Here is a 14,684-nt window from a genome sequence, read left to right as displayed (position 1 = left end):
GCTGCAGCAATGGCAATTCTGGTTTGCCTGTTGATTGACCAGATTAGACCATGATCCTGATCACTGTAAAATCTTATAGTTTAAATCCATAAAATTTAGTTCTTCCCCTTTGTGTAGCAACACCATTACATCTCAAATCTCAATACAAGAAGGGAACTTAGGGGTAGGTTTTAGTGGCAGGGGTATATTGGGATTGAGCCTTAAGGCCTTTGCACACTGAGTCTGTTTTTTGTCTGAATCTTTCACACATTGAAAAAGAAAATTCAGCTCATGTTGTTCTAATCATGTTTGCACATTGATGCTGAAATTTTTCGTCTGTCATATTAATATTACTATTATTATTTTTTTGAACAGGTATGATTTTATGCAAAATTTCGCATTAGTCCATGTCATTTAAATGGGTGATTGATGATTCAAAACAGTGCCTGCTGCTTCCTCCTTGCTTGCTGACCACCACCCTACCCCTCCTCTCTCTCTATCTCTTCCTCTGTCTCTCTCTTGCACTGAAACCTCACTTTAAACACCGTAGTTTGCCGGTGTATTATGTGGATATCAGCTATTGTAATATAACAGATAAAGACGTAAGTGTGTAGCCTACTCACAGGTCGTAACAGAGACAGAATTAAAAAGTTACTCTTCATCTCTCCAACTTAGCTCAACGCTATGACGCGTGAGTGGGTGCTGTATGAAGCTCTCTGTCAGGATGGATCCAGCAGGACTTTGAAGGACTGACAGAGCCACAGGCTAGCAATATGAAACCATTTGCTACATTCTATGAATTTTTGCAGTGAAGGCAAATAAAAATGCATTGACCTTGGTGTGCAAGGTCCTAGTGTTCAACGTTTTTGTCGGATTACAGATCCAAAAAAAGGTGGTCCTATGTTGCACTTTGAGACAGGTTGAGAGATAGTTGTTGTCACAGTCTTGCAACCAAAGTGAGCGTGGGATAAAATTCTGACAGCGTCAGAAATTAAGGATGACAATTTCACAATTTGACTGCTACTATGACCTACAGTGACCCACAAAACAATAGGAATACAGCACGAGGTGACATAACGATAAACACGACACTGGCGTCAACAAACTAACAAGTTAGCATTAGAATGCGTTGTAAATCTTACCTAACCTTGCAGAACAGATGGATTCGCCCATTTCCGTGTTTCTCACTGGCGGATCCATCTTACAAAACTCCCATCTGAACAGACTGGGCCCTGTAAGAAAGTGACAGGACCAAACAGGAGTAAGAGGCAGTACTTTAGGGTGTGGCAGAGTCATGGTATAAGCAGCGACAAGAGGCTGGTGCAATTATGGCAGAAGAGATTAGCATAGATGCTGCTGAAGTGCCAGTTTTATCAGAACTTGACAAGAACAAAGACCAGCATTGAGAAACAATGTTTTGAAACGTGTTTTGTTGCTCTGATTGGCCCGTAAAGATGTGACAGACAGAAAGTCCATCCAATCACCCTCCAAGTTTTTTTTCCAGCGGTTCTGCCCTTTCCCAAACACAGTCTGTAGGAGGTGTGTGTGGCGTGTCAGGTTAGGCCAAACCTGTGGTTCAACAGCATCCAGTAAAAGTTGTCATCTTATAGTCTGCACACTTCAAACTTGATGTTGTATGGGAATCAAGTTACCCAATGTAGCATGCCAGAAACTAGTAAGATTGTTAGAAATGCACAGCCTGTAAGAGGCTTAAGAGGCAGAAATGTCTCCTTGTCCCTAAAATTTTTTCTGTTTGTCCAGAGTCAACCTGTTAATGTTTTTTCATTCACCTCAGTAAACAAACCTTCACTACATGCCACCTGGACTTCATTTACTGTGATATCAAAGTTATTGCAAGTTTTAATGATGATTAAAGGTCACATATTATGCAAAATACACCTTTTCAGGCTTTTATAAAAAAAATTTGTGCCCCGGGCCATGATGTCATGTGGAGAACTAGCACCACCCCCAGGTTTGGTTGGCCCACCCTGCTTGGAAGAAAGTTCTGCCCTCCTCTCCTGATGCAGGATCAGGAGAGCCACATTCATTTCCTGTCAGGGGCGGAGTCGAGCAGCTCATTAACATTTAAAGCTACAGAGAAACAAGGGGTTTTAAGACACAAAAATCCAATACTGGAGTGTTTTGTACAGAAACAAACTTCACAGACATGTTTTAGGGACCTCTGAGACCAATATAAACTTGTCTTAAAGGGGTAAAGTATGTGACCTTTAAATTTAAACTATGGAGGATTTTTTTTTAAGGTTTATTTTGGGCATTTTTGTGCCTTTATTTGATAGAGGAGGATAGCGGATAGAGTTGGAAACAGGGACAAGAGCAGGGGAGAAACATGCAGTAAAGGACCTCAGGCCAAATTCGAACCCGGGCCATCTGAGTACATGGGGCGCGCCTTAGCCACTCGGCCACCTGTGCCCCAACTATGAAGGATTTTTATCATGCATATCAGTAACTGTGTGATCCCTGATACACATGCTAAACATTAGCATGTGTTCTGTAACTGTACTGATTTTACACAAAGCTAGTTTGTACTCTAACTTGCCAGTTAGCTCTTGGGGTGTAAAGGCAACAGCAGCAGTAAAGTACATTTCAGAATGACTAATAATGGCAGAAGCAGCAACTTCTTAAACCACCCACCGCTCAGTCAACACATTAATCTTCAGCGTGCGTGACAAGTAGTTTTGAAATCTATATTGATCGATGTTTTGCTTCAGGCTCCAACACTCTCCTCTCCGGTGTCTTCCTCCTTTTCCTATGTCTGGTTTAGTGATGATGAAAGCACTCCAAGTAGGTGAAACATTCATACATGTGTCTGCCTCAGATCCCTTTGTCGTGCTGATACAGACAAGCCCAGCATGTTAAATGTACAGACATACCAGCTAAACTCAGGCTGTATCTCAAAGCAGATTTATTCACAGTGGTGTCGCATTGTGCTACAGTTGTGATTAGTAACAGTGACGTGTTATTCCCATTGTTTGGTTTTTAATCACCACGTGGGAATAACAGCAGCTGCCATACTTGAAGCCTCGATGATTGTTGGCAGTGCAAATGTGTTCATTATATTCATGTCTGTCTTTATCTCTGTCTCCTCAGGCTGGTGGTTCGTCAGCACAGCAGAGGAGCAGGGCTGGGTGCCGGCCACATACCTGGACTCCCAAAATGTAACCAGAGACGACTTGGACTTGGGCACCTCGAGGACTGGAGAAGGTTAGCTCACACAAACACGACATTATTAGATTCCAAAGAACACAGAGGAACATGACCGTCAGAAACCCCTCAGTGGAACAAGCCATTATTTCTCAATGATCAGTTTTATGTGTGTGGTTTTCTGTGCTCACATCTCAATTGAAAAAGCAGCACACAGAAGCCAGGGCTAAACACACACTTCCAGTCACACATTAGGAACCTTATAGACCACAGTCGCCGCTCCATGGTGAAATGGTACCAGACCGAAGCCAAAGGGTTTGCAATATTTTGGCACCACAGAAAAATTCCTTTTAGCTCCCCTGGGAGGCTGCAACTCTTGCAGGAGGCTCAGTTTGTTGTGACCCTTTCCTCCCTGATGTTTAGTCTGACTGCAGGGATGGAGCATTTCATCACTGTGTTTTAAGCCCCTTTTCAGCTTCAGACCAAGGGGAATCCTGTAGAGATAAAGAGCAAACACGCGAGCATGCTCAGATGCATGCTTAGAAAAACATGCTTCACACGCTGTTTATCTGCAGCAGTATGTGGAAATGAAACAGGAATCCTGGAATGGTTTATCATGCTCCAGAGTTCCACTGGATTATCTAACAAACATGGTCTGTCTCTCATTAAGATGTGCAAGCCTCCTCGCTTCATTGAGCTGTGCACATTCTGCACACACAAACACACACTCTGCTAGATGATGACAGCTCCTGCACAGCTGCCACAGTCACTGTTATTTTCTGTTCTCATTCGTTTCTGGGTTTTTTTTCCTCCTCTCTAACACAAAATAGATGCTGTCAGTGCCTGCAGTGAATTCTCATACAGTCTGTTTCCTGGAGGTGAAATAACAGCCTAATGGATATGAAGCGTTTGTCGCCTGGGGGTTTTATGTTTGTATTGTTTTAATAGGGTTTGCCTAAGTTTTTTTTTTTTTTTTTCATTTTGAAAGTTTGCAAATCAACTAGATTTAATTTAATTTTGGTGAGCTATGGAGTGTAAAATGTGGATTAATTCAGGCCTTTGCAGGATAATTTGGCCACATTGTTAACCGGGTCTTGGCCCATTACTCCGCAGTTAGGGAATAAACGATAACAGGTGATTTGAAGGTAGTTTCAAATCCACTTAGGTAAACGGGAACTGGCTCAAATGTGCATGTGAAGGGATATTCATGATATTCATCATTCATCATATTAGAGTGCAGCTCCAAAGAAGTTTTTATGCAGGAGGACCTCTGATACACCTCAGTCTATTTGGCCCTGATGATGTGAATATACGGACTCAGAATATGAATAAACAATCTTCCTTTGTTTCTGCTTTTATTCCTATTTTCTTTTAAAATAGAAAAACTAAAACAAAACACACACTTTCAATACTTTAATTTACCATGAAAAATACATTCACTTCTATTTCAGTCTGATTTTTGTATTTAGATAAAATCAAATGACAACCTGTTTTTTTATTTTAGTACCCATTTTAGTGATTCAAATCAAATTAGACTTACCAAAAATACAGTCCCTATAAAAAAAGTATTTGCCCCTTTGATGTTTTACCCTATTATTAATTTTATAAATAAATCATGGTCTATATATTTGGGCCTTTTTTTTTAAAGATTTATTTTTGGCCTTTATTTGATAGGACAGTGGATAGAGTTGGAAACAGGGGAGAGAGCAGGGAGAGACATGCAGGAGATGGTGCCACGGGCTGGATTCGAACCTGGGTTGTCTGTGTAAATGGCATGCGCCTTAACCACTTGACTACCGGCGCCATATATTTGGGCCTTTTTGAATAAAAAAACAAACAAGAAAACAAAACCTCCCTAATGTCAAAGTGAAAACAGATTTCTACAAAATAATGATAAGGAAATAAAAATACATAAAGTAAAATAAGTGATTGGATAAATATTCACCCCCTGCAAGTCATAATTTAGTAGATACAATTGCACTGAGTCTGTGTGGATCGGTCTCAGTCTGGCTTGCATCTGGCTGACACTACTTCACTCTTTTTACAAAACTGCACAAGCTCTGTCAGGTTGCATGAACAGCCCTTTTCTAGTCCAGCCACAAATTCTCTATTGGTTTGAGGTCTGGGCTTTGACTCAGCCATTCCACAACATTCAGCTTGTTGTCTTTAAACCATTTCTGTCTAGCTTTCGCTGGTCATGATGCTGCCACCGCTGTGCTTTGCAGTGAAGATGGTGTGTTTGGTGATATGCAATGTTTGGTTTTTAATTACCAAAAAGCACCATTTCGTTCTCATTAGACTAAAGAACTTTCTCCCACTTGACCATGGAGTCTCCCACATGCCTTCTGGTGAACTATAGTCCAGATTTAATCTGAGTTTATTTCAACAGTGGCTTTCTCTTTGCCACTCTCCCATAAAGCTTTGACTGGTGAAGAAGCCGGGCAAAAGTTGTTTTATGCAGAGTCTCTCCATCTCAGCTGCTGAAGCTTGGAACTCCTTCAGGGTAGTCATAGGTGTCTCGGTGGCTGCTCTCACTAGTCTCTTTCTTGCACGGTCACTGGTCTAAGCAGATTTACCCATACCATGCCATATTTCTTCCATTTCTTGATGATGGATTCAACTGAACTCTGGGCATGTTCACTGCCTTGGAAATTATATGGTATCCATCCCTTGACTTAATACTTTTCAGTAACCTTTTCTCTGAGTTGCTTGGAGTGTTCTTTTGTCTTCATGGTGTAATGGTAGCCAGGAATAATGATTAACCAGTGACTGGACCTTCCAGACACAGGTGTCTTTATACTACAGTCACTTTAGTCACATTCACTGCACACAGGTGATCCATATTTACTAATTGTTAGACTACTAGCACCAATTGGCTGGACCTCTGTTGAATTAGGTCAGTCTCTTTAAAGGGGGTGAACATTTATGCTGGCACTTTTTTCCCATTTCATATTTTCTGTTTTACTGACATTACTTTGTAGAAATCTTTTTCACTTTCACATAATTTTTTTTCAAAATGATGATTTATTTATAAAATAAAAAGGGGAACACATCTCAAAGAGGTGAATACGTGTGTCAGTTTATTGAAAACTTATTCAGCAGAAATGTTATGCTCTACGAATCATGAAAACATGAAAACATCAATTATTTTTAAGAACAGCTTGCAAAAGCATCGTACTTTTCCTATTTTTGTATGTTTTCATAGTCAAAATAAAATTGACATCAAAATGTTTATTCTCTCCACACATACTGAATTTGCAATAACAGTCAAAATAAATCCACTAGATTTTTTTTCAAATGGTCAGCCCTAGTTTAATTTGTCTAATGTGTTTGGTTGTTATGTAGAATAATGTGTTGATTGTATTTGCTGAAAAAGAAAAATACATTAGATGAGGAACTTAAAAATAATTAAAATCAAAATGTCAGGGATGAAAAAAACATCATAATTAGATTATTTCCCTAAGGCCTAATCAGTAGACAAAAACAGTAGGCTTAAGCCAGTGGCTTTTTTTCCTGTCCTGTATCATCCAAGGAATTTTCCTGAAAATTTACAATAGAAAGAAAATTCCAAAAACTTTATTTCAGTTGTTTCATATCCATTTAAATTTAGTTTTATGTCCCTGTTGACTCTGGCTCCACCATAACACCATTTTTTAAATCCAGCAATAACTTATTAAACAAAACTTAATTTTCGGTTTTTTTTTGTTTGTTTTTTTTTTAACTGGGCATGCATGATATTATTGGCCATATATCGTTATCGGCAGATATTAAAATTTTTGCAGATATTTACATCCGATATTTTGGGCCTGCATATCAGCATATATCAACTGTAAAATTTGGCCACATATACTAGTAAATTAGTGGAGTTTTGTGTTGGAACAACAAGCCAATGTAAATTGAGATCTTTTTCTTTATTCATTTTCATTCTTTAAATGAACAAACAAAAAAAAGTTTGTTTTTTTAATCCTCAAACCTAAAATTGTGTTGAAAGGACTAAATCTTTAGTTAAGTGAAACGTATTTAAATATCAGTATCCATATCAGTATCGGCTAAAATGAATCTGTAAATATCGATATAGGATATCGGCAAAAATCCAATATTGTGCATCCCTAATTTTAATGATTACTTTATGTCCCCTCCAGAGAATAATACACTGGTATCATCAACATTTTTATATCTGATACTTTACAAATACTATTTTATGTAAAGTATAAATAATTCTGGGAAAAATACTGAACTCCATATCGATGTAGAGATTGAACTCCACAGGTCACATCTCTAACTGAAAAGAAACACTGGATAGCCTACAAACATACGACAGTGAGTGAAGATTGCCAGTGGATGTTGCACTACCAGTGTTTCCTTCACACAGACACAAAGGGGGCACTACTCTTGTGTCCTTTCAAAATAAAAGCACATTTACTCTCAGAGAAAGGAAGTGTCCTAGGTTCAAGGCAGTCAAAAAGGCTAAATGGAAGTATCATAATTGAGAGCCTTATAAGGCAATCCCATATTCAGATATTGACTTGATGACCTACAGCTGTATAAAATGTAACAATTCGGTTGTGAGAATTTAGTAATGCAGGAAACATCAGCATCAGCTGATATCTGTATTGGCACAGTGCCAAGGAATGTGGCATGGACTGATGTCAGTAACATCTATTGAGTTGCTGGCACCTAGCACAGACTGGCTGCTGACTCAGAGAGGACTTTTATTTTGTTGGTCTGATCTGTTTTCATGGTCAAACATGAGAGAAACTGCTGGCATGGTGGGAGAAGAAGAAGTAATGGAAAAAGTATCAGTATTGGCAGTCAGCTAAACTGTTGCTTCAAACATTGGTTTTGAAATGGACCCAGATTTTTCAGAACCTATTGTGAACCCGTCATTGCAAACTGCGTTGCGAGTTCAGTGTGTGATTAAATCCCTATCCTCAGGGTCACTGTGCACATCTACATTTACTGGAGGGATCATGTTGTTTTAGTTTTAGAATGCTATATAAAATCTACCAAAATAAGAGCCAAGTTATCATGAACCAGACTAATCCTTTAAGCTTTCGGGTTGGCTGTTTAACAGACACACACAATCATCGCCTTGAGTTTTCTTCCTCCACTGTTAACCAGTGTGTTCAACTCAATTTATGTGGAAAGTGCCTCAGCTCACAGAGATCCACTCCTACCCCTCTCTGTCAGCGGCCCCATTCTCCCATTAGGCCTGGTGTCTTTGTGTTTGCACACATCGTCACTTCTTATTTCTGATCTCCCTCTCCCTGCTTCCTGTCGTCTCTTACATCTCATTATCTCTGCGTGGTCTGTAACCTAATTCCACTGACAGCTCAGCTCGCTGGAGAGGAACCGACAGGCGCAGCCTGGCCCCCACTGAAATTACCTCGAAATAACATTTCCCTCTGTGGCTTCCCTTAGCTGATATTTCAATTAGGAGGTCAACAGGGGTAGGGTGGTGCTCACTGGGATGGATGGAAGGCAGAGACAAATCAAAGGAAGAGGAAATGACAAGAAGCAGCCAGCATACAAAAGGATGGGGTGGGTGTTGAGCAGAAGGAATGATGGGAGACAAGAAGGTGAAGAGCAGCCATAGAGGATGAGATTACCACTGTACTAACATAGGCAGAAGACAAGGTCTGTTTCCATCTCTCCTCTCCAGGATTATTCGTTTTGTTCATCATGTGGCTTAGGAGAGGGAACTGAGACAGGAAAAAGAGTCATTATGTTGACTGCTGCTTTATCACACAGGTCTGGGACTAATGAGGAGTGATAGAGGCGAAGAGTTCAAACATTTCCAGTGAGATTCTGTTCCCAGGTCCCAGGTTTTATGAGCGGCAGTGTTAAATACTTGATTCTGATTGGCTTAGCATCAGGCTGCTATCTCTCTATAGCAGATTGTTGCTGTGAGGAACAAACTGTTAACTTGACTTAAATACTGTTTTACCCCTGAATAATATAATCAGTTTCCTTATTCCTGACACATTCTGTATGCTTTAATTTTTATTATAGTTCAAGTATCTTGTGTTTTTTTTCCCTAAATTACTGTCTTTACACTTGACTTAGAGACCTCGTTTATTTGCTGGTGCCCCCTTGTAATCGTTTTTATTCCTCTAACAACAGCTTTTGTTTGCTCTTGTTGACTTTGCTAATGGATTCTGCTCAGACTAACCCAACGTTTGTTTTTTGTTTGTTTTTCTCCTCCTTGGTTGCTCCTCATCATCATCAGTTACTAAAAGACGCAAGGCTCATCTGAAGAGGCTGGACCGCCGCTGGACCCTGGGCGGGATAGTGAACCGCCAGCACAGCAGAGGTGAACACAGAGCAAACTGAACCTCACATACACACAACACACTACGAAGTAAACACATAAAGTACGTTACACATGATGAGGATGAGCCTTCTTTATTTAACCTCCTTAGACCCAGCATGTACATATGAGGACATTGCATTTGGCTTTCCTAAAACGTGGCAATCTCTTCTGTTGATGGGATTTTTGGGGAAAATTTTTCAAAATTTGAGTAATTTGCTTGAAATGTTGGGATTGTTTGCTGTTTGGAATATTTTTAAAAATTTTATTGGAAATTAGAATGTGTTTTTATTTTAAATTCTGGGATATTTTACATATTTTGGGGCTGTATTGCGGCACAGGGGTCAGCGCTGTTGCCTCCCACTAAGAAGGTCCCTGGTTCGTGTCCCAGTCAGGGCATTTCTGTGTGGAGTTTGCATGTTCTCCCTGTGCATGTGTGGGTTCTCTCCAGGTACATGCTTATTGTAAACATGTTCATTGGTGACTGTAAAGTTGGCCGTAGGTGTGAGTGTGAGCGTGTCTGGTTGTCTGTCTTTATATGTCAGCCCTGGCGACCAGTCCAGGGTGTACCCTGTCTCTGGCCCAATGACAGCTAGGATAGGCACCAGCCCCCTGAAACCCCAAAGGGGATAAGCGGTATAGAAGATGTTGCATATTTTGTAAAGTTTCATTGGAAGATTTGGGGAAACTGCTTTGGATTTATTGGCATCTTCTTGGGGAGTGTGGGAAATTTATTTGTAAATTTTGGGGATTTTGATTGGAAATCGCGGGGTAGGGGTTGTCCTTTTAAGTTTTCATGGAAATTTCAGGGGACTTGTTTTGACGTCCTTATGTTCTCTATTATTTTAATGGACTTTTGAAGAATATATCAGTAGAAGTTTAAGAGTTGCTAAGAATTTTTAGGGGGGAATTTGCTTGAAAACTTTCAGGACTTTGCATGGAATGTTCTAAGGTTAAAGAATAAGTTTCACTGAAAGATTTTAGGATCATTAAAAGTAATATTTGGGGTCCTTTTATTGGATACTTTTAAAACGTGTAATAATTTCCTCAGAAATTTTAGTTTATTTTTATTTATTTATTTATTTTTAATTTGTGTGATTTTTTTTTTCTAATTGTGGAAAGTGAAGAAGAAATTCCTGTTCAAAGACAAGGCTGATGTTTTGAATTATCGGACCCTGCTTATCCCAAATAAGTGGGAGTAACTAAAACTGTTTCCAAAAAAATCTCAGGTGGGGAAACATACTTAAGTTAAAATACCTGTCATTCTCTTAACTTTTAAAGTTTAGATAGATTACTTTAACTTCCTTTTAAATTTATTCTACATTGTGGCTTATTGTCTAAGACTTGTCAGCAAAAGTTACAGTCATTATGATAAATTATACCATAATTAACAGGTGTGGCCAAATACTTCTGTCCACATGGTGTAGCTTACATTTGCTGCACATGGTGCTCATGCCACCTCTTTCTGCTCATTAGCATTATGAGATTCAGAAGTTCAAAGTTGGTACTGCACTTTTGATTGATGTTTTAAATAGTATCTTAAAAGGGAAAAATATGCATGATTAGAAAAACAGAAGTGGAGTCAGAACAAGATGCTTAAAACTGACTCATCCACACAGGCAGTACACACCTCTCCCATGTGCTGTAAATAAAACAAACACAAAGTACCAGTGCAGAGCCCCTCTGTTGGCCCCTCTCATCTTTACTTTCACATATTATGTGGTCCACATGGTAAACAGCCTCATTTACACCCTTAGCAGTCAGCCAACAACAACTGGCCTGGAGACCGTAGCAGGAGCTGAATATTGGGTGGCCATGAGTCAGCTCTGACAGTAAAATCTCAAATCTCGCTCCAGCTTGGAACGCTGCTCTTCTCACTCTGAGCAGCAAAATAATTGGACTGCTTTAAATACATTTGGATAATTATTCTGCTTTTACAGCTCAGACACAAAAACCTTCACAGCTACTGAGCCATGTCAACATAAATGATTGTATAACTGCTTAATTAAAGCAAGCTCCCTCTAGTGCCGATAATGACTTTCGTGTTTATGTCTTCAAAAAGAGAAAAAAACATAAATGTTGCTGCACACTCTTCATTTTTGGATTTTGAATTACATGCAGTTTGGTTCTGTCAGTATTTCTTTGATGCTAAAAGAGAGACATAAGCCCATTTCTACAACATTTCATCTTTCTTAAGCCCATTTCAGGGAGTGTGACACTCGCATCTCAACTGCAACACATCTGGATTTTCAGTTTGATTGCATGTTAACAAGTCGGGGCTTTCAGACTGCCTGCATGAGCGCTGTGTCCCACGTGCCTGATATGTGTGGCTCAGGTGTGGAGAATTCAGATACTCGAGGTCTCGTCTATTTTTTTCAATGCGCCTTGTGCAGTTATGGACCATAATAAACAGGAAAATGATAAATGGAGAGCCATATTTACCTTATTGTGGCACATACACATATCCAACTGGGTAGAATATGTTTTAAAAGTGTGACTTGATAACCCTGAGGAAAGCCACAAGCTTAAATGCACCTGATTGATAAAGCTGTTCCCTAAAGATCTACTATTGATGAAGCTTTCTGTCTCCACACCATCAGAATAAGTAACATGAAAGATAGACACAGTATAAGTGCATTTCTGGCTTTTCAAATTAAAAGCCTGGTTAACATTTCTGTAGAGAAACACCTTTCCTTTGTACAGAATGCTTTTATTTTGAATTGTTTTAGACACACTTCCACTATACACTGAATCAAGTCACATGTAGGGGGGTTTATTGAGGTAAAACTTATGAAGAACGACAGGAATATGACAGCAGGAAGATGTGGCTGACACACAGCAAACTGGTGCCCTGTGTGAAAGCCGCACCGGCAGGAGCAGACACACACAGACCACGCAAGTAGCAAAACATGCAGCCAGTCTGAAACAGGCTTTAGGGTGTGAATCAGTGCTGTTTCTTCAGACTGTAACTGTAAGGTAGATAGACACCTCTCTGCAGAATAAGTGAAGGTTTTTTTAACAGATGCGTCACGGTTAAGATTTGATAGTGAAAGCTGTTCCTGGACCCGTGCAAACTCTCTTTTCTTGTTATCATAGTAACACCTGCCTGGAATGAACTGTGTGACCACCTTATCCTTAATCAGCAGGCCAAGATACATATATATGATGAAATTAAGAGCCAAACTAGGTTGAATAGCAGGTACTGCCTAACCCCAGGGAGCCTGTAGCAACTTTTACTTTACAGGAGAGAAGATTATGGCTCCTGTTGCACCCTTTAACAACCAACATTTAAAACACATTCTCATATAGTCAGGGCATCAGGAAGTTAATGCAGGATAGGTCACACTCATGACTTCATAACCAAGTTGTTAATCCTGTTAAGTTTTATGGGAAAGAATGGGGGTAGCTGTAATTGGTATCATGTCCTGCAGGCAAAGATATAGATGGCTAAAATGTCTGGAGGGAAAATAATACCAAATAAATAAATAATTTTAATTACATATTAGATATTGCGTACCTGAAGAAGTGGTTGCCAGGGGCACTTTAATATAAAGTCAAACAAATTGCTGATTTTAGACTCCTCTGTTAAAACACTGAGCACAAATCTTTTGTTAATGACATTGGATTTTTTGGGTTATCAGCTCGGAATATTGACAGTAAGCTCATAACAAGTTATGAACACACAGACATCTTTCCTAAAAACCTAATCGCGTTGTCTGAAGGCAGAGGTCTGTTAAAAGAGAATTAAGTCTCAATTTTTGTTATATTTTTTGTTATATTTCACTATTAAACTTGAGTTTTATAAAAATGGATTATCAGGTGCTTTCTTTCCCCTTCACCTACAGCCATGTGCATAAGTTTTGGGAATATATAAGGTGCTAAGGATTCATCACGGGGGTTAAGGTGAGGGTTAGGATGACCTGATGACAAAACATTTAATAAGGCTGTCTTAACAGTCTACTTACTGCAAAAAGCCTTGAACACACACTAATGCAACTATTAATGTAGCTAAAGCTACATTAGCATACGTAGCTAAAGCTAACATTTCTAAGGCTAATGTAGCTATGTTACCTACATAGCTTATGTTGATTCATTATTTTAAGCTACATTTGCCAAAGCTATTGTTACTTCTTTAGCTTATATACCGTATTTTCCGGACTGTAAGTCGCACTTTTTTTCATAGTTTGGCTGGTCCTGCGACTTATAGTCAGGTGCGACTTATATATCAAAACATATGTAATTTAACATGTTTTTAAATGTTAATCCATACTGACTGACATGCACAAGGAGTAAACATTACCATCTACAGCTGCAAGAGGGCGCCCTAGGCTTGTGACAACTATATGCTGCTCCTGTACCACTGAAAAAGTTAACGAAAACTGTAATCGAGCAGCAGAAAGAAAGTTTGGAGTGAGTGAGAAACTTGTGAGGGACTGGCGAAAAGCAGAGGTTATTCTAACTGCAGTGAAGAAAACAAAGAAAGCTAATTGCGGGCTGAAAGCAAGATGGCCAGAGCTGGAGGAACAAGTCCACAGATGGCTGCTTGAACAATGTGCTGCTGGGAGAGGCTTGTCAATGGTGCAATTACGTCTCCACGCCCTGGTAGTTGCAAAGGAGATGAATATAAATGACTTTGCAGGCGGGTCTTCTTGGTGTTACCGCTTCATGCAATGCAACCGCCTCTCTAATAGAGCATGGACAACGGTGTGTCAATTTCTAAATGAATGCGACTTATAGTCCAGTGCGACTTATATATGTTTTTTTTCCTCTTCATGACGCATTTTTTGACTGATGCGACTTATACTCCGGAGCGACTTATAGTCCGGAAAATACGGTAGTAACATTTGATATGTAGTTAGCAAAGCTAGGTAAGTTTTTGCTATGTAGCTTACGCTAACATAGCCACTGTTCATGCAACTATTTCTAAGATGGGAAATATGTTTTACTGACAAATTACATCCCTTCTGTCCTGACGGTAGTGGTGCGTCTTACCGAAGTGATCTGCAACATGGGTGTCTGAGAGCTGCTGCTTGCAGCCAGACCCCTTTTGCTCCATTACCTCCTAGGCTTACTTCATCTTTGGAAGTACTCGATTAGGTGATTTACTTAAAGTAACTGGGCATTTTAAATTCATGGATGAATTTCATATAATGAGGAAGAAAAGCTGTTAAAAGTAGACTTCCTGGTTTGTACTGCAAATCACTCACAACGCATTCTGGGATCACTTACACTG

The 14,684-nt window shown here is 39.6% G+C and overlaps 1 protein-coding gene across 4 annotated transcripts in view; it reads left to right on the top strand.

The window, feature by feature from the left end:
* Positions 1–14,684, top strand: part of sh3pxd2aa (SH3 and PX domains 2Aa) — a 227,897-nt gene that overhangs the window by 182,531 nt on the left and 30,682 nt on the right. For all 4 annotated transcript variants that reach the window (XM_041786334.1, XM_041786333.1, XM_041786332.1 and 1 more), the window contains 2 exons: positions 3,088–3,201; positions 9,371–9,454. In XM_041786334.1, coding sequence (XP_041642268.1) covers positions 3,088–3,201; positions 9,371–9,454 — 198 coding nt within the window. The remainder of the gene's footprint in view (positions 1–3,087; positions 3,202–9,370; positions 9,455–14,684) is intronic.

Source organism: Cheilinus undulatus, linkage group 4 (assembly GCF_018320785.1).
Source record: "Cheilinus undulatus linkage group 4, ASM1832078v1, whole genome shotgun sequence".
Taxonomy (NCBI): domain Eukaryota; kingdom Metazoa; phylum Chordata; class Actinopteri; order Labriformes; family Labridae; genus Cheilinus; species Cheilinus undulatus.
This window is presented reverse-complemented; position numbering and strand designations above follow the sequence as displayed.